Source organism: Columba livia, chromosome 2 (assembly GCF_036013475.1).
Source record: "Columba livia isolate bColLiv1 breed racing homer chromosome 2, bColLiv1.pat.W.v2, whole genome shotgun sequence".
Taxonomy (NCBI): Eukaryota; Metazoa; Chordata; class Aves; order Columbiformes; family Columbidae; genus Columba; species Columba livia.
Window position 1 is genome coordinate 156,748,253 of NC_088603.1, and position 21,165 is coordinate 156,769,417.

The following is a 21,165-nucleotide window of genomic DNA, read 5'->3' on the forward strand; positions in this document are numbered from 1 at the left end:
GTGTTTTTCACAGGGCCTGTGACTGCACAGGCTTCTGCCTCTCCTAGGGGCTTCACCCAGAACAAGAGCGGTCCAGAATACAAATGAAGTAGCCAAATTCACAATTTATCTGGGCCAGATCACTTCAAAAGCCCTTAATAAAACAGGTACAACCTCATTGTCAGCCATGTTCTGTATAGCAAACTCTGTAGCCCTCTGTTCAGCCACTAAGGCCCAAAGCTATAAATTAAGTGCTTAAATTCATGTAGTCATGTAGCTTCCCCTACAGTCACTATAAAGCCAAGCACCACTATGGCCATTTCTGATGAGAGAAGCCTCTCAGTTGCAGAAGGATCTTGTCCCACCTTCTCCCTCCAAAACAGGCAGCTCTCGTGTCCTGTCCCCGCTAAAGTTCAAAACAACTGAAGCAACGCTTGGCTGTGCTTACAGGTTCTCCGCTTGTTCCTTGATCTCCTTTCTCCCCTTTCGGTCCAGGTTCACCCTGACAAACAACAACAAAGAGAGAAATAAAAGCTATTTCTGTGGCTGCATGTCATACCAGTCCTGTTTCCTAAAAGGGTTCTTTCAATCAGACATCCATTTCTAAGGTAGAGTAGCTTCCTCAAAGGATTTTAAGGTCAATGAATCAAAATTATAATATCACACAGTAAGATTTGGAGATCTTTGTGTAGACTTCTTGGACTGTTATGATAATAATTGCAAAAATGTTCAGTTTTTAAAATGAACAGATTTTCTTCATAGAGAACAGCAGTTAAAGAATCTATCAGCTCTAATGTATTGAAAGGTCAGATGATATGACCAAGAGCAAAAATGCCAGCACCACCACACTGCCTCTTTGTAGGACCACAGACCTAAAGTCACCCTACAATTGGGGAAATTATCGCACATGCAGACAATTCCCATTATGTTTATAAGAGAGGAGCGTTCAGGGTCTCATCTCAACACCTTCAGTGGTGTGTACTGAGCAGCTTTTCCTGATCTCTAGCTCTGCTAACATCTCCATACATCCATGCAACTTCCCCTCCCTCCTGCAATGTCAGTGCATTATCTGATGCACCACCATCACTGACTAATATGATTAATTTATTCCTGTTCTTCCTCCTTACAGTAAATTGAAGACGCTTTCAGAAAGAAATTCATCAGCTTTGTTCTGAGCTCTAGAACAATAATCAATATATCCATATTTCTGCTTTTTATATAGCGAAAAGGAACAGCACACAATTATGGAAATAGCTGGAATAAACCAGGCAGTACATGAATACTCATGTTGGTACACTTATATGAACATACGCATTCAGGCAAGAGCAATCATTACTTATTCATTGTTTATCATACAAGGTGCTTCAATTATGCAATCAAGGAAAAGTAAGAACATCAGTGATTTAAGATACAGACACAAGGAATACTGATCAGTCAAAATGCAGAGCCCAAGACAAATCAGCTTGAATTTATTTACATCAGCTATTTGCCAATCATTTCTGCAACACCTGGGAATTCAAAGTCCATTTGCAAATGATTCTTTAACAGACAAAATAAATGTAACTGCATAAATATTACTTAATATCTGTATTTATTATGCATTATGGATACATATAATGATCTGCGATAAATAATAGGAGGAATTTTATTCTACAGGTAGCATCTTGTTAGATCAACTTTTAATCAGGTAGTCCCTTATGCCATCTAGTGGCCTTCAGAAAGACAATTTCTATTTCCAGTATTACCCTCATATTCCTACTTCTTTCCTCAGCCTCTGAAGAACCTGGCATATGTACTTTTTTTTTCTAATGGCACTTTTAGAGCCTACCTCTGCCATTTATACTTACCGTAAAGCCTCCTGATCCTTAACAAGGTTACTCCCACACTAATGGTGTGATCCTATATAATGCCACATATTAGTATTTTCCACTATGTGCTGCAAGTGGGAAATTAAATTTCATTTTAAGCTTCACTTAAGAGTCTGGGAAAGCATACAGCTGTGTCCCAGCCACAGTTGTTTTGGGTGCTGCTGATACCAGGACAGCTGTGGACTTTTCATCATGGCTGGTTACAGCGGTGAAGTTGCCCAGAACCAGACTTAAGTTATTTACTGAAGGCATTTAAATAACATGGAAAATACTAAGGTGCCATGTGTCTATCAGATACAAAAGGCAATAAGCCAGAGGCCGTGTTTATTAAAGGTGTTACTTACAGGAATCCTGGGGTGTGGGGTGAAGAAGGCTGTCTGGAAGAGAAACCAGAATGTTAAAAGAAATGCTGCTTATCTTCCTTGAAGTGTACTAACTAATGTATTCTCTTTGTCATTACAGATTACACATTCCATATATTCATCAGTAGGTTTATAAATGAGCAGCTCATTGTAACATCTGGCTATTTGGAAACAAGCTCACAAGTATCAGGCATTTTCTACAGTATTTCATATAAACTCAAAAACATCCCGTACATCCCATTGCTATGAAAAATCCATCTTTAACCTTGTAAGCAAGTTTACTGTTAGCTCACTCAAGTTTACTCCAGCTCACTTTTCCACTTGGAACCATCTTTAGTATTATTAAATTTCCTGATTTCATGGCTGAACTTGTTGTATTCTCTCTTTGCTTTGCACCATGTACAAGATATTTACGTCTCAACACGGTTGTCTTAGGGATCACACAGTCATCTTGAAGAACTAGCTACAAAAAAAATTATACAGTTTTGCAGAGAGAAGCAGCATCTTTTATCAAAACTGACAAAATTAGAAAGAAAAATTTAGTCCTTGATGAAATGAGGATATGACAAAATCATCACTTTTACAGCTGAAACAGAAATTATTTCTCCCTACAAACACATGAAGCTTGAGCAGTCATGTTTATTTTCTCTCTATCTAGCTGTGTTGTACTGTGTTTGTAAGCTGCCTTCTCTGCCTTTACTAAGACAGATTTATACGTGGTGTTGTGACTGGGTCATTCTTGTCTGACACACATGGAGCCTTCCCTACTCAATACCATGAAGCACCCTTTGGCACAGACTAAAGATGCACAAATAATGGCATGGAATAAATTATAACACCACTTCCATTGCTGCATGAAGGTCTTTAGGCACTTGATTTTCACCAACAGACCTTGAATCAAATTTTCTCCATAACTTGACTGTGGCAGCTGTAACCAGGGGTGGTGAGCAAAGACGAAAAGTGGGTATCTGCCATTTTTTGGAGGATCTGTGACTGGGATCAGCATTCCTGATAGAGTGACAGACCTGTTCCTAGTGCTTACTCCAAGCTGCTTACTAAGATTCTGTGCGGTTTATTTGTTTACATTCAATAGATGCTGGTTTAATCGCCTGTAGTGAACTTCATTGTAATTATGTTCATGCTCCCAAATGTAATTTGGAGGGTCATTTTTAAAAGAATAAATTGTTTTATGTGTCTTTTTTTTTTTTTTAATTGGCAGAAAGGATATATGCAAATATGTATGACTGGTTTGTGTGTTGGATCCAGTGCTGAACCCAGAATGAACTCTGGGGTGAGAGGATCTTTCTGGGCTTAAAACACAGCATGGAACTGTATGCAATGGAGGCTCTGGGGGCCTACAGCATTGCCGGAGCTGAATCTTACACCCCATAAGTTCATGTCAATGAGAAGTGGAACCCTTTGCTCTTCCTGGAAGAAGGTGAATTGTTTCCCAAGAAGATGAGCTGTTGTTCACTGGTATCGGTTTAGAGCCAGTCTTATCCTGAGATCTCAGCTGGAAAAATCAAGTTCACCCTGGAAATTCTGTATGAACAGACTCCCCGTTTTCAGCTGTGACCTTCTTCAGAGAGCTCTCAGAGTTGCTAAACAAATCACAAATTCAATTTAAGTGCTACCACAAGGCAAGGACATATAAAAATGTTTACAAAGAGGAGGGCACAACCTCCCCCCAAAATAAAAAGATCAAATATACCTTGATATTGCTTCTCTGAAGGAAAGAGATGTAATCTCAGAGTAAATGGGTCCTAAAGTTTCTGCAGAGAGGTAGGGATCTTGAAAAGCTTTGTTTCTGAAGAATTAGTGTAGATTAAGTGTGATGATGGCTTAAATATTGTTACAGCATGGAACACAAATTACTTACTGTTCCAGGTAAGCCTGGTGGTCCGCGGGAACCTGTGTCACCCTAGAGAGAGGAGAAAAATATGATTAAGGACATAAAAAGATGCACAAATAAAACTCAACATTATCAGCAAGAAGATGCAACGTTACCAATCGAGCTGTAACCCAATGACAACCTGTCAGCTCAGTGACAGTGAAAATCCCATAGCACTTCTCTGATAGGTGGAATTTACCCCATTGCTCTGGCCTAAAATCCTGCTGTCCTCCCTTTGTTGCATACAGTTTCCTCACTTTTTCATCTTTATCACTTTATGACTTTAACATTGATCTAACTCCACAGATTAATGAAATTCTACTGTCACCCCAACCAGTGTAGGAGTGATATGGAGTTTAATTTACATTTTAAGTTAAAATTGACCAAAATTATTCATTGAAAAATACATTATACCCAAGCTTCTCTTGTAGATAAAAAAAAAAAAAAATCTGTTTTTCATAAAAAATATAAGTTTCTAAATCCGTTTCTTGCCTTCCATAGATGGTGAAAGTCATTGCTAAACTGAGGGCCAATGTATCCTAGGAAAAAGAACAAAGTGGTACCCACTCCAAGATGTCTATTGCCACTATAATGAGGGCAAATTTTTGATTACACAACCACAGGCATCTGCAAGGTCAGTGCTTTTTCTTCATCTTCATGGTCACAGTGGTGGAACGTAAATTTTGGTGGACATCACCCTTGTCTAGTTCTCTCATTTTCACTAAAATTGATAGTATTATGGTGGCAGAAGCCCAGACCATTCCTTAAATTATTGTTCCAGAACATCACAGGCAGGCACAGAAAAAGTATTTTGAATTTAATTCCAGGCTCATTTTGATTAGAAAATTTTAACACAAATAAAAGTTTATTTAAATTTAAAAAGCCGTCCTTAGATTTCAGCAACTGCTTACTATTTCTTGCATTGCTCAAGAAATGGTTATCTCTGTCTCACATGCAGCTTTCTCTGCTGCTCCTTAGTAAGCTTCAGCTAGCAGATTTCTAATGTTTCTAATCTTCTCAGATATTCTCATCTATTTCTTGTCTCTATGCCTTCTTTTCTTCTTTTATCTAAGGAAAAGAATGTTAATTTAATACCGACCTTTTCTCCTCTTTCACCTTTGAATCCTGGGAGACCGTCTTTTCCTTTTTCTCCCTAAAAGCGGGAAAAAGAAAGCAGGAAATATGCATGTTTTGATTTGTTTTCAGTCTCACTAGACTATTCTATACTTTCAGCTGATCTTACCTGTGCTCCAAGATGTAATGCAAGCAATTAAAAATGTAACATTTTGGAGATGGCTTCATAAAATCCACACTATTTTCAAAAGCCAAAAAACAGCAATTAAGTTCATGGAATGGAAAGCACCAATCCTAAATCAACTTGCATACAGAAGGTCCTATAGCCTGATGCAGTTATAAGAAACAGATTTTTACTAGTTGGACAAGAGAGACACCAGAACAGGAGTTGAGACCCAAAGTGGACATTCATACTACCATTTTTGTTTATGTTAAAGATTTCTGAATCATCTGGTGCCTGCCTCTCTATTTTGCCCAGGTATCCTGGTCATCTGAACGGGAGATGCTTAACAAGGATGACATGAATACTCCTCAAAGTGCATATGCAACACGTATTGAACTTTCATTCAAACAGGACCTATCTGACCTACATTTCTATGATTTTACATAGCGAATATATTCTATATCCTATGCTCTACTGTACATAAAATATAGCAAACTGAACAGTAAGACCTCGGTTGATTTTAGATACTTCTTGCCACATTTAAACATGAAGTCAGTTATCAGGAGTACAAACCTCATTTACATGACTAAATTTGCTCTCAGGCTCCTGATCGAACAATTTTCTGGTACGTCAATGGATCTGGAGGTCTGAAGCTAGCAAGGGAAGCAGTAGACACCAGGCTTTGGATGGAAGCTGGTCCATTGGAAAATGATCCATCTATCTGGAGCCTTCTTCAGGGCTCAGTGACGAGGGGGATACGTAATTTTTTCTTGTAATTAATTTTTTTAGTGTTCTTAAGTCCGGTATTTCTGAAAGTAAGGTCTAAAGACTACTTTACCTCTTCTACTTAATGAGTCATAACTTGCTACCTTTAGGATAGATACCGTTCATTAGCACTTCTGTTGCAACTAGGCATGGAATGGATACTTGGTGACCTTGCTGGATGCCAAACAGCCACTCACCACAGCAATTGCACCAAGAGAGAACATCATCTAGGGACACTCGAGATAAGTCCTCCTGGCACCAAATGGCCAAAAAAAAAAAAAAAAATCAAGCTATGGCTCAAAGCCACTCACCTGGTCCCCTTTTTCTCCTCTCAATCCAGGTAAACCCTGAGGACCGGGAAGACCTGCTTCACCCTGAAAGTAAGACAAAGAAGTGTGTGAAATCTAGGAAGAGGCATCAAGCATGGATTGTATTAATGAAACCCATTATTCTCAAATATAATGAAAAATGAAAAGGCAGAATGGTGGTCCAAAGTCTACTTTCACTCATGTTATTTAAAAATGCATCAAGTCTGCTCCTCAGGGTAGGCTAATCTAGCCAGCTGGGAAGGATGAAACCTTGATTTAGCTGTCTATCTCTTCATGTGTCTGATATTAAGACTGTGAGTTGTACGGAACTCATAATGACTGCAGATGGTTTCTTCTTGATACCTAATGACACTATGATACATGTGGTCTATGATGTAGGCCAGAGCCTGCCCCAGTTTTTTCATAGGATAGAATATAATAGTAGTTTGATGAGAGACAATGGCTTTAGTTGGATTATCAAAGAATTCATCGGTTTTGTAAAACTGGAAAATCTTTATTTATAACAGAAGCTGTGGCAGTTGCACACCCGCCTCTCCTTCAATGACTCTTTTGTGGGACCTGGAGTTGGTTGACAGGGTCGTTAGCAGAGGAGGGGGGAGCAGAGAAGCCAAGAAGCTTCTGGAATGTCCACAGCCAGATCTGATGAGACTATAAAACAGGGTTCCCACTGAAGATTCTCTTTGTGTGGCCTTCTCGGAGCAGCGAATCTGTGCCGGAAGCCTCCCCTTAAGTGGGAACACCATCTAAGGAAGCTTTCTGGGATTGGAAGCACCTCATCTCCTCATTTGGGTGAGTGATAATTTAAGTCCTTGCCGACCCAGCAAGTGTAGTCCTTGCCTAGCCAGGCCAGTGTAGTCCTTGCTGAACCAGGCAAGTGTAGTATCCAGGGCAGAGGGCTCTGGCTTTGTTCCCTGTGAGTGCATGCATGCACGCTGTGGATCCTCATTATTTTCATTTGCTGCACCCCAATAATGTCCTCGATTGATATCCGAACCTTTATCTTATGTTATTGGAGTGCTAACTAATTGTATAAACCCTGTTTTGGTCAGTTCATTGGCTGTACTTTTCTGGCCAGAATAAAGTCTGGTTTGGAACTTGTTTTGCCCCCTAAAACTGACTTTGGGATCACTCTGTGACAGTGTGACAGCAGCTAAGATCTGTTGTGTTTTTTTGTTTTGGTTGGTTTGGTTGTGTTTTTTTGTTTGTTTGTTTGTTTTTTGTTTTTTGGGTTTGTTTTTGTTTTGTTTTGTTTTTGCTATTACGTTGGTAACTGGCACAATGGAAATTAGGAGCTAATAAAAGTGGCTAAAAAAAATTAAATCTAACTTTTCGTTTTTAATGATCTGGTGTAGTCTGGAAATGCAAAAACTGCACTGTATTATCTGATTGGAATGGATGTTACCTGATAAGTGTATCTAGAATTTTCTGGATCCACCAGTGGATGTTTGTATTTCTTTCTGTTTGAATCTTACCTTTGAGTTTCTGCTTTATAATAGTTGATACTGGAGTAATTGTGTTCTCTGTGTCATGTGCCTTGTTCTAAACATATCAAGTAATCTCAAATTTAGCTCCAGGTCGACCCAATTTGTCATCCTATGCTATCTGCATTTGTAGTGCAATATCACAAAGGATCTCAGCCATGGACATGCACTATTTGTTGTACAAATACAAAACTAAGTAAACATACTCTCTGCTTTAAGGAGATTACCTCTGAAGTACAGGAAGAGTCAAAACACTATCATGATATAGATGTAACAAGTCTGCAGAAGAAAGTAGGTGTGGAACAAGATGCTTTGGTGACTAAGTATTATTAGGAACATCGGGGTGATCTTTGGAGAATTCTGAAGAAAGTGACATTTGGTGAAGAGAGAGTGGTGCTTTATGAGAGACACTGCAGGATCCTGGCTGACTATGACATCCCAGAGATCACGAGAGCAAAAAGAAGACTTAACGTTAAACAAGAACAGAGGACAATTTGGAGAAAAAATAAAAACATGTGGTGTGATTTTGGCCTCTGGAAGGTACTGAAGCAAAATGTCAATGAGTTTGTATGAGCTCAAGGGCAGAAAGATAATGCAAAAGAGCTAATGTGGATTTGTTGAAAACTAATCATGTCAAACACATCCAGTTCCCTCCCTTGACACCATAACTAAGCAGAGAAGAAGGAAGCATTTGTGTGATGTCTCTTGGCATTAGTAAAACATTTGATGCAGGCCAACATGATGCTCTCATTAGCAAACTACAGAAATATGGTGTAGAAGAAGAGTCTCTGGAGAATGGTGCACAACTGACGGAAGAAACTACATTCACACACTTATTATTAGCTATTTCTTGTCAAAAACAAGGTATATATGAAGTCCTCTAAGGGTCAGCACTATTCGACATTTTAATTTATGATTGGGGTGACAGAAAAGGGAGCATATATTAAATAGGTGGAGAACACCCTGCTGTGGAGAGAGAAGCAAATGTTTTGGAAGGTGGTATTAGAGTTCAAAACAGCCTTGTGTGGGGAGATGATCCAGACCAAGTGGCAGTGTTTTGGTTGGGAATCTGACCCTTCCTTGCGCTGAGCCCCAGTTTGCCCGGCAATTGTAAGCCCAGGAGTTCGTTTGCCTGGCAATTGATAGCCCGGGAGTTTGTTTGCCCAGGAAGAGCAAAATGACACCACTGGGTAGACAGGAACCACTGAGGAAGGGTAGAGGAACCATCCCAAGAGCCTGATGCAAACGCTCCTGAGGAACAGCTGTCATGAACCTTGGTAATGTCCCCTTACTTGGGACACCAGGTAAGAACATCTTGATAAGAACTGAGTGATATCTCTTAGGCAGATTATAATGAATTTTGGAATAGAAGCAGAATAGTCCCCACTTGTGGGCTCACGGAATTGTTAGCCACTTAGTAAGTGCCTCATCCCAATAAATCTCACTTTGTGCCTTGGACTCATAACCTTGTCCCTTCAACGGGTAGATAGTGGAAGCAGTCTAATAAATAGGAAAAATGGTCAGCAGTTCCTAAAAGTTAATGCTTATGGAGACACTGCCACAGGTTATGGAAAGCTGCTATATGAGGCTCCTACTGGACAACTTCTTCCCTTACTGTTTCTAAGTCCAATTTGTGGAATAGTTGATGCATGTTCTTCTTTATTGCATAAGACAACATGGGATCAGAGGTCATGACCACTCTCCCATTTCATTGTTATAGAAGAAGATTGGACTGAGACTGGTGGGAATTAGAGAAGACTGAGGCTGGAAGATTATTCCATTGCTGGTGTATGCCCTGTGTCCCAAAATCTGAAGATGTATGCCAAAAATACTCTGTTTTATGCAAACTTCTGTTTCTACAGATTTTCGTACTACAGTTGAAAGTTGGTGTGTGAATGACAATGTTAACAACTACGGTTAGTGGTCCTGACTGGGCTTTAGACAGCTGTGTGCTTTAGTAAATCACAGAACACTTCATTGAGTTCAGTATTTGCCTTCTGAAACCCAAATCCCAGTGCAAAAAGACCAAGATAACTGTGTAACTTCTAACAGTCATCTGGGGTTATTTCCTAGCAAGCTTTTACAGCCTAGAAATGACAGTATCACCCCTTGTATCAAATAGTCATAAGTTCCTCATCTTCTAGAACCAGCACCCTGGCTTAATATGAGATGTGAGGGAAAACTAGCACACTTAAGCCACGCTGCCTGCCTTTTGTTCCCTTATACATAGTAACAAGATGATTGAATTTTCCAGGATGAAAAGTTGGCTTTAACATATTTTAATTCTGGAATTTTTGCATGACTCTGTCTAACCATGAGTCTCATCCACTCATCTGTTGTATCTTCAATTGCAGATGAAAATAACATGCACAGACCTTGTTACCGGCAAATGGCTTCATTATTGCATGTGGTCACTTTTTATCACACTGACAGGTAGGCCTTTCCTGCTCACCTGCTCACCACGTTGGCCACGGCTCCCTGGTTCACCCTGGAAAAACAAAAGCAGGACTTTAACATTGCAAGCACCTGACCCTTTTGTAAGAACACTTTCTCATTAGTAAAGAGTGTCCCCTATGGTCCTGGCACATGCTCTTCTACCTGCTTCCCATATGGCACTGAAATTGCCTTTCTGATGGCTTGGGAACCCAGCCCACAAGAAGACAACATAAGAGCCAGGTCAAATCTCCCTAACCATGTAGACTTGAAAGAGGAGTATCAAACAGGCCTTGCTATTATTTTGGAGTACCATGAACTCTGAAAGGCACTGAGCCACATCTGCTCATCTTACGCCTCTAACTTCAGAGGAATCTTAATCTCCTGACTTCAGTGTAATTCCAAAATCAGACCTTGACTGTCTCAATGGCTATCACAATTATGAAATAGAACTCCTTACCTTAGGGCCAGCTTTTCCAGGAAAGCCTTCCTCACCTTTTTCTCCTTGTTCACCCTGCAGGGAACACAAGATAATATACAAACTTCTCTGGTAATAAAGCATGTTTGTAGGTAACTGTGAGGAACATTTTTGACTCAGACCGCCAATATCAGCCTGAGGACATAAATGGAGCCGTGTGAGGATATGTTTCCTGGAATATTTTTCCATTCTAGCGTGTTTGTAAACACATCTCCAGCACTAATCACCCTACCGGAATACTTCTGGAATAACACAAAGTCAAACACTGTTGCATTTAAAATGTCCATAGTGAATTTCCTGAACAACATAACCTTCATTCAATTTTCTTAAATTGACTGTGGTCAAAAATTCTACTTTATTTCTATCAAGAAAAATAAATAATGGTGGGATTGGGACCTTTGTCACTGAGCTTCTTAGATAAATTTTTGAAACTGATTTTCAGGGTGGGCAGTGTCATCACAGAGAGCAGAGACTACATTGGATTAGGAGCTGAAACACGCTACATAGCTGGGAAGTGCAGTAGATAATACAAGCAGCTGTGGATAAGGTCCAACGATTTATTTAGCGTCAGAACTATCTTATAGGCTCCAAAGTCCTCATCTTTATTCATCAATAAATGGAAGCTGGGGACTCTGCTAGACCTAGGTTCAAGCACTCAGTGCACTCAGGTGAGAGGCAAGTATAAATGGAGTGAGTTGCTGGAACAAGTAGGAGTCACAGTGCTCAAGTATCAGAGGCAGGAAGACCATTGCCATTAAAATCCATGGCAGTAGATGGTTAAGAGCTGTTGTCCTTATTCTAATGTCACCATGCATTGATCCTGTGATTTTTTAAGGAAAAAGTCTCATAAGACTGATCTGGGGATGTGGAACACAAGAAAAAGAACATTTAATAAATCCCTCTGGAAAGCAACAGATCTTTGTGGTTTTGGTGGACTACCATGGATATTGTTTCAAATTGAATAGTCGTAGTACCTAATAGTGAATATATTGGTTCTGGTTCTAACACATATCCATCACTGGATGAAGATATGGAGATAGTTGTAGCTGTTACAGTGAGTTCTAATGAAGCTTCCTTCTTTTCAAATAAGGATCCTTAGATTCTGTGATCCCCAAAACCTAGCTTGGCTTTCATAGCCAAAATATGGCACTTTGTTTCTTATTTACATAGTGATGACAACTCAACCAGAGTGTCTCCTACCTCTAAATCTTCTATCATCTCCCTTCTCCCACTGTGGACACAGCAGAGGTGACAACTCTTCCCAATCTGCCATTTGCAGAAGCTTTCAAATGGGGCATACGGAGTAGGAAATAGTGAAGAACCATCTTTCTGCCACACAGACCTACAGAAGCCTTAGGGGGGTGGTGTTTCTTCTTTGCAGTCCTTCAGGAAGGAAAGAAAGGATTGTCTCTGGAGCCTGCCACACTTCATTTTTCTTCTTCTTTGTGCCTTGGATATATGCCTTGACTTGCCAATGTCAATGGCTTTCCTGAGTGACAGCAAATGCTTCTCTGTTTGCAATGCTCAACTGTGTTTGCTGAATAGGATGCCATGGTTGAGGAAAAGACAACTTCCTCTCATCCTTGCCATATTTATAACCAGTTCCATCTTCATAAGGACTCAGTACAGTGCAATCCCACCAGCTGACTTAGACCTGGATCTTCAGTGGTGGATGAGTGATGTGGGATTGGTGATGTTTGGCTCTGGACATCTGCTCCCCTTCCTGCCTGCACCTGCTAGATCACCTGAATAAGCTACCCAGGTACGTAGCATCACTTGCCTTTTGACCCGGAAGACCAGGAAGCCCATTTAATCCATCTTTGCCAGGCAACCCCTAAACAAGAGAAAATAATCAGTTGTCTCTGTTCTTTAAATCATTAACAGCAAGCTCAGCATAACCATGCTCAGATCATCTCTCTTGCCACTGACCTAAGTTTAAGAAGAGAATAACCATCACATGTATTTTGTTCTGAATTTTTTCCTACCATGACTCCAATAAAACTAGATATATTTCTTCTCTACCCTCTTTCCAGTATCCCGATTTTGGTGAATGACCACTGGATGTCAGTGTTGTTACAGAGAACCAGTAATATAGGGCTTCTATGCACTGTGGATTCGTAGATAACTTTAAAAATTACATTTTGTTCTATGAGTCTCTTTTATATGTAGCTATAAAGGGGTTTTAATGTCTATTTCTCCTTTTAAATATCAGTAATTTCTCACACAATACAGAGACTCCTAAAATTAAATTATGCAATACATAAAGACAGAATCGTTCAGCAGGATAAGAATTCAAATTACTTCCTGCAATGTATTTTAAATGGTAAGAAAAAGTTTTGTCAGTCTCCAAATACTGCAGTCTGTAGGTGGCACTTCTTAATGCAAAGTATTTCATAATTCACCTTTCTTGGCTTAACAGCCAACAGAAATTGCTATACTCTGTGAAATCTGAGATTTTAATTTGAGTTCTTTGGTCCCATTCAGAAAACTCCAGGATTGGAAGAACAAGATCTTGCCAAATACAAAATGACTATTGAAAGGTATCATATAAAGAAAACATCACGGTCCTAGTGTGTAGGAATAATGGAGCTGCATCTGGTAAAATCCTTGTTCACAAAAGGCACCAGATATTAACATTTGTATTAAAGGTGACAATGTTGGAGCACATGTTAAAACCTTGCATGCAGACGAGCAGTGGGAAAGGAGTCAAAGACTTGAGAATTAAAGTATCTGAAGACATGGGGGAAAGGGAAGCAGTTCCTCAACACTTACAGCTGGTCCTGGTGGTCCAGTTTTACCAGAAACTCCAATTTCTCCTGGCAGTCCCTGAAAAATGAAACCAGCACAAAAAAAATATATAAATCAGAATTTCTGTCCTTTGCAGCTACTTCACTGGAGGTTGCTGCTTTTAATTTAAATGAGATTTTCCCTTCCATAGCAGTCAGGTCTCTGCTATGGGGTGTCTTGCAGACACTGACTTATCCTCAGGTAGTATCAACGTGGTTCCAAAATTCAGCACAGAGAAGCTGTCCTCTAGGAGCAGCTGTAGCTTTTCAGCGATAAAATATAAGTTAAAACACATTGCCAGAGGCCATGACTCAATTCCCACTGAAACCCATGACCTAAACTTCTCCCTGCTGTTTTTTCCTCTCCTTTATATAAAACAAAAACACCCCCAAGCATGTTTTCTTACTGGTGCTCCAGGTGGTCCTGGGGGTCCAGCAATGCCTGGGGGCCCTGGAGGTCCCTGTAAAAGAGGAAGCAAAATCAGCTTATCATCAAACTCCCTGTTAGTGGCTGAAAGCCCCAAGTCCTTCCCTACACAGTCAAAACAGCAAAAGCACTCATTTTTATTTCATTAACTTCTACCAAAAAAATGTGAGATGCCAAACTGAGCTCCAAGGGAACCAGACTCAGCAGCAGAACAGGATCACCCACTTAGTCGCTAATTACTGTTGCTACCAGGTGAGCTCCATCCTCCAATCCAGTACAAGAGATGGAGGAGCTGAAGGCCATCAACAATAATACACAACACAAAGATTGTCCAGTAGGATCCCTTGTAGCATCCAGCTTAATTTGGTCTTGATTAATGTTGTCTCAAAGTGAACAATTTACCTCTGCAAAAAGATCTCTGAAGTAACTAATTGATGGAACAGGCTCATGGTTTGGGCTTTTTTTTGGGGGGTGGAGTTAAAAATATGAAACCAAGAGGATGGAGAAAGAATGCAGTGGATCAGGTATTTTAAACCAAATGCACCACCACTTCAGTGCTCTGCATTAACCTTGTTGATATCAAAAGGTCCTCACAAATGCTTTAATGACCACATTCAGCTGGAAATGCCCTAATAGTCTTTCTTACTCATCTCCCCACAATAGCTGTTTCTCTTAGAGAAAATATTCTCTCAATAGCCATCCAATTTTCAGAGGAATTTATTTCCGTGTATTGAGCGAATCATTAAATTTGGCTTCCTAGCTGCGAGATTTGTTTCCATACTTGACAGATTCTAACAGGTGTTTGTAACTTCCAGCTTCCACTGTAGACAAGACAGGATTGCTCCTCTGCTCAGAACGAAGCATGTGTTTGTGTATTTTTTGGATCAAGACCTAAGCAAAAAATGGTAGGATGGGTGTGAAAAATGGATATACGACTAAGCTGAAATTTTACCCTGGCTGTCTCTCTCTGTCTTTCTAACATGATGATTTCATTCATTTTCAGTTTTCAGTGTTGAGGGAGTTCTGCTGTGTTTGTACTTAAACAAATAAAACAAAAATAAAATAAAATAAAATAAAATAAAATAAAATAAAATAAAATAAAATAAAATAAAAATTAAAAACACAACAACCAGGCCCCTCTCCCCCCACACAAACCCTGTGTAAAGAATTGAAACTGAACATCTGATGCATGATAGTAAATGATCAGTCAGTATTTTCCCTGCTAGACCTGTGTCACCATTCAATATCACAAAGCAAGCTTTTGTGATTAAAGTATTATGAGTCATGAATCAATATCAGCATCTCACATTTAAACAAAAATGTAGCTGAAGAAAGTGGTGTAGAAAAGTGAGGACACAGAGAGACAGTAAGCAGTCTTTTTACAATATACTTGTAAAATTCAGCCAGATGAGAAGATAGCCTCTCACCAATAGATGGTGCAAAGCAACCAGAAAAGGGACCTGTAGATGCACTTGGTTCCCACCATCTGTTTTCCTTGCAACTCCAGACATGGAGTCATTCCACCACCACCATTAGCATTTGTGAAGTGCTTCAAATGTGAGCACAACTAAAAAATTCCCAGAAATATGTGCCTTGGGATGCACTGATGCTGCTGACATAATTCCTGGGGAGCCCCACATCAGCTTCTGGGGATGCTGGTCCAGCTGCTACTGCAGGAAGGTCCTGCAGACGAGGAGCTCTTATCAGGAGACACCTGGCTGAGACCATCTGTCACTTACTAAAGTTTCCATCATTCAAAGAACAGTCCAAATTAGCCCAGCACAAGAGAAAATACTACACTGTGGACACAACTAGATGGAGTGACCTCAGACATCAGGTACCTTGAAGTTCTGCTTGGCCCTACTCCACCTCTACAAGGATGACATTGCTGAGAGGCCCTGCAGAAGGTATGGGCTCCAAGAAGGGGCTTCCATGAAGAGTGGGTGAGGTACCAGGAAAGAAGGCAAGGGTACTTTTAGAGAAACAACAGCAAACTGATTCAGCAGCATAGTGGACTATGCATAAGTGCAGGAAAGAAAATGCAAAATTTACCTTTGCAGACTTGTTGCAAATTCCTTTTGTTCCTCCCTAATAGCCTAATTTTGCTCGCTCTCTGCCAATAACTGAACCACTTCCCACGATCAAACACATATGCTCCATGGCCCTACCTCAGGAAGAGTCTACCAAGAGGTGAAAAATGCCAGCCAGGACCGTGCCTCAGCCAAAGAATCCCCAAGTATGATGAAAGTTACCCCACACAGCACAGACAGCAGTTAATCTGACCTTCTGACCTAAAAGCAAAGTCTCGCTCAAACATCTGTCAGCAACTGGTGTAATACCTGAAACATAAGGTCCTACATCCTCCTCATCCGAACCATTTCTCCTAGTAACTCTTGATACTCTCACTAGCCAAGACAATTTCTAATTATTCTCTCAAACTTTCTATATTCTGGACCACAATAACCGTACACAACAATAAATCTTGAAATAGAAGCACACTGATCCTTACCCTAACTTGCCATGAATAACTCAGTTTCATTGCTTTCCATCATCTGGGACGTCATGCCCAAGACTGCCTTACTCAGATAGTGTCACCACATGTTGCTTCAATGAAAGTTACAGCCACTAATGGAAAGCTCTTGTGATAAAACCCTCTCTGAGAGGGATGTAGAAAGTTATACATAATGACCACCAGTATCCCCGGGAGATGCTTCAGCTGACTGTCTGCACCAGTATATCTACTGTCGTATTGAATTTCTTGCTTTCTGCAACTTGGGCTATAGAAAGTGACTGGCACACAGAGAAATAAAATGGCACAATCACAAGGAAGCTGCAGAAATATATCATTTTCCTGTATAGAGCCCTCCCTTTTGCTACTGTCCAGAGCAAATCAGCTTCACTTGTGTATAAATTTCTGTTATTGTAGCCATTCTCCTGATTTCTGAGTCTACTTCAGAGCAAGGACTATTCTTCATAAGCATTTGGAAAAGACCAAATTGACAACATTTATTTGTGATTTAAAAAACAAAAAAAAAAAAGTCCATAAAACAGCTACAGCAGGACAGCCTGTAATGTTTAACCCCAAAATCTCAACATCATTTTTTATTTGCTTCCCTTTTGTAACTGAATCCAGATTCAAGTACTCAATTTTACTCATCACCTTTTTTAGTGACCATTTGATGAATTATACAGATGAGAGACCCTGTCACAAATCCAGTCCCCAGTGTTGTCCCTTTAAAGCTCTGATCTATACAAAAAATTAATCATGGAGTGTTTCTTTTTCTGGCTGGTGAAGACTGATGTGTGCTTCCTACATGCTGAAGAAAAAAAATGATATATGAAAACTTTATTCTAAAGCAGAACTCCACCAACTCAGTTTGAAAAACAAATGCAAAACATGGCTCTTTTATCAAAATGTTTAAAGCAAAGTATTTTCAAACAGTTGTTTTGAAACGAAAGTATTCCAAATGTTCATTAAAGTCCAAATACTGTGTAGAGGTGTGTGTGTGTGTCGTGGAGTGGGACATCTTCATAAACATCGGGGGAGTGTGTGGATTTTTCTGGCTTGTGTTTCAGCCATCTCCATTCCTTAGACAATGTAATGCAGGGACACTTCTCAAGACAGAAATCTGACACTTTACACATTGGAGGACCAGCTGCGTCTGTCCTCCAGCATCTACTAAAGGATGTTTTCTTCTAGTGTGTACCTTGCTGAAAGACAAGCCGGGAAAGGAAAAGTAGAGTTATTAAGATTTGTGTTCTGCACTCCCTAAGGAAGCTCCGAAAAGGAACAAAAACCTTTGGCTGTGATTACATCAGTAGGCTGCTCGCCCTAAATCTCTTTTCCATGAAAGAAGGGATGGATGTGTTTTAGAGGGAGGTGAACAAATCCCATTCCAAGATGGAAACTGAAGTCTGATGGCGTTTCCAGATATCTGTCTCTGGAGGCAAGGCTTGCACAGACATATTTTCTGTGTATCATTCCATGTCAATGACCGGATTCTCTTGCACAATGAGAAAGGCTTAGATAAGCCTAAGTCAAAACAGACAGTGGTCTGGGCTTTTTAGGCAGCATGTCAGCTTTATGAATGAGGAGAACCTCTGGAACATGCAGGAGCATCCTGTCTGCTGCCACAATGACAGCGAATTGCACGACAGCCTTTTCCCCACCAGTGTCTGTGCTCGTTTCTCCTTCAAATCCAGTTACTCCCTGCAATTTCACCTCTCAGAAAGCTCCCACAAACTCCTACTGTTGTCTTTGTGCTGTCTTCCCTTTATTTCCACTTCTCTTCCATCAAACATGTCACCGTTACAGGTAGGTTTGTGGAGCAGTCCGTGTGTCTAACCATGTCACTTTCTACTCCAACTCTCCATTTTTCCTCTGCTGCATCTGAGTGGTCACTGGTACCAGGTGCTCAAATCTGCTTTTAATTTCTCACCCCAGGCACACCAGTATCCACCAGCACGACTTCTGTGAATTATTTTCAGTAATTCTGTATTAGAGCACCATATTGTTCTCTTTGCTTAAATCCTGCCTTACAAACCAGGACAAAGATAAGAGGATATAGGAAAAGGATGGTGCTGATGACACCAAAAAACAAAAGCCTGAAGAGCCATCGGATGTGAGCATTTACTTATAACGCATACTGTTTAATAATGGTTCAGTGATGGTTTCATAATTCATGAGCAGATGAGGTCTCAAGTTATTTCACCAGCTGGCATTGGAATGGTAGTACCAACATTATTTTTTAAAATAAAGTTTTTTTAAAAAAAATTCTCTGAACTGTCTTTCCAGCTCTGTAAAAGTACTGAATAAAGTTGACTTTGTACAAAGCAGTCTCTCCACGAGAATTTATTGCTTCCAGTGAAAGGTAGTATTTTTTTAATTTCATTACTTTAAGTGTAAGATATAGACATGATCTCTTCTGTCTCTAGAAGAAGATTTATTTCCCTATGTGTTTGCTTTAAGTTGTTTTACTGAGTCAATGCAGCAAATGAGAAAAACAACAAAAAAACTTCCCTTATGGTCTTTCATTTCAGTGTTATTAGTGATCTGCACTGGTGTAGACTTTTTTTTCTTTATTTTTGTTAAAGGTATAGATCTTGTTAAAGATAACTCTGAGCAATATCTTCCAATTTCAAGCAGCACTGACATAGTTTGAATTCAATTTGAGTTTTGCAGCTGGGGCCTGTGTCCTTTTTCTTACATTTCACTGTATTTAACTTGCATTATAAAAAGGACATTAAGGACACCATGCATTTCAGAGGATATAATTTGTTTCCTGAATTACTTAAGAAAAGCTGGGCTTGAGCTCACGCCTTATAGACAAGTCTATACTAATTAAATCACTGCCAGCAAAGACCACAAAAGGTACAGCTTGTACTGGTCTTAGTTACACCACCAGGTTATCTAGCGTAAGGCAAACCTCAGTAACAGCCCAAATACATTGCAAGGGTGAGATATGGCATTTTAGCTTAAAACTCAAAGAGTTTTGACTTGCTTTGCTGTCTCACACATGGAAAGTATGTACCTGCTCAGCTTGGAGAATCCAGAGAGTGGGTCAGTGGACCATTGGTAGGTACCTGATTTAGCAGAGCTTCAGGCTCCACTGATGATATTAAGCGGACCTCCACGAACAGGAGCCCAGACACATGCAACCCCATCCTTAGTCCAACAAGTCCCTGTATTTGGGGCTGAATCCCAGCTCTGGTAATTCAGGGATACAGCTCAGGGTGTCTGAGCCCTCAATTAGCACTGGGGAGTCAACTCCTCTCTCTGCTGAGTCTCATGGCTCACTTGGCATAAACTACCTAACTGCATATCTGCTTTCTCCTAATGCCTAGAAAAACATTTTCAAAGGTGCTTCATCAACAGCCTTCTTCCCCTTCTCCGAAGTGTTCTTATGAATGGGTGATGGGATAGACCAGGCACAACAAGATCTCAGGTGAACATGCAGAAGTGCAGAGCCTTGTTGTTTCCTATGCTTGGTATTCATCCAACTATTTCAACTGAAATCACTTTACACAAATGCTCATTTTTCAGTCTGCATTTGAACAGCCTGCTGCAATAGAAGTTTGGCTTATGATTACGGTTCCTGGAAACCAAAATAGTACAAATAAATAATAACAATATAAACACATTATGAGTTCAGATGTCTGTGTCCTTGCTGCAGGAAAATCATTCATATCCAGAGGGGAAGTAAGACCCAGAGTGTCTACTCCATGGCTTAATGATGTTGCAAGATGCACTGTTTTTATAGGTCACTGGAAAATAAATGTTTGTTTTTGGGGGTGCTGACTGGACAACACAGAGCAAATAAGCACATGGACTGCTTGACCACCACAGCTAATTTAGAAGGAAATTAAAAAAAAAATAAAGAAAAATCTAAAAATCTTTTCTGGACAAAAATCTAGTTTGAGTTGGCGTGTACAAGGAGAGAGGCAAAACTGGAGCTACCCTACTGTCACAAAACATCCCCAGGCCAGTTGAGAAGTTGCCTCCTAGCTGTTGCTTCAGGATTTGACACTTAAATTATTGATAACTCAAAAGTGACCACAGCCAGTCATTGGTCCTTGAGAATCAGACTGATATCATCTCGACTGCGGTTCATCACTGCATCTGTTGACTCTGCTCCAGAGTAGCCCTCAGGCTGGTTCCCTTGCACAGCTTCTTCATCCTTCTGTGGCTTCTCAATCACACTGAGGATGGCAGCAATTACTTTTCTTGACAAAGCCCAACAATAACTTCAGGTGGTCCTTTCTATGTCTTTCAGCAACAATGTGCCTTCTACAGCTCCTATAACTACTCCTGCCTTTCTCCCACACAGCTATCGATGGGAGGAACCAGGTCAGAAAACAAAACAACACTTAAAATAGCAGAGGAAAGGCAGCTTATTTTAGAGTTCAAATCTAGCTTATATATGGCCAACATAACTCAGTTGGCCCTCAACGCTATGGATATAGCACAGGAAGAGGTGACACAGATTTCCATATGTGACTTGGAAGAATATCCATGCAACTACAGCATAAGGAAGGCACTTTTCTTTTTGGATATTCTTAGGGAAATAGTCTGATTAAGATAAAAAAATGCTGATAGAGTGCTTAAGAAAGCAAATGTCACAAAAAGTGC

The 21,165-nt window shown here is 40.1% G+C and overlaps 1 protein-coding gene across 4 annotated transcripts in view; it reads right to left on the reverse strand.

Annotated features, from left to right (window-relative positions):
• Positions 1-21,165, reverse strand: part of COL22A1 (collagen type XXII alpha 1 chain) — a 229,422-nt gene that overhangs the window by 50,502 nt on the left and 157,755 nt on the right. For all 4 annotated transcript variants that reach the window (XM_065054479.1, XM_065054478.1, XM_065054481.1 and 1 more), the window contains exons 25-34: positions 14,017-14,070; positions 13,596-13,649; positions 12,604-12,657; positions 10,806-10,859; positions 10,365-10,400; positions 6,414-6,476; positions 5,200-5,253; positions 4,089-4,130; positions 2,192-2,224; positions 428-481 (exon numbers count right to left, since the gene is read on the reverse strand). In XM_065054479.1, coding sequence (XP_064910551.1) covers positions 428-481; positions 2,192-2,224; positions 4,089-4,130; positions 5,200-5,253; positions 6,414-6,476; positions 10,365-10,400; positions 10,806-10,859; positions 12,604-12,657; positions 13,596-13,649; positions 14,017-14,070 — 498 coding nt within the window. The remainder of the gene's footprint in view (positions 1-427; positions 482-2,191; positions 2,225-4,088; positions 4,131-5,199; positions 5,254-6,413; positions 6,477-10,364; positions 10,401-10,805; positions 10,860-12,603; positions 12,658-13,595; positions 13,650-14,016; positions 14,071-21,165) is intronic.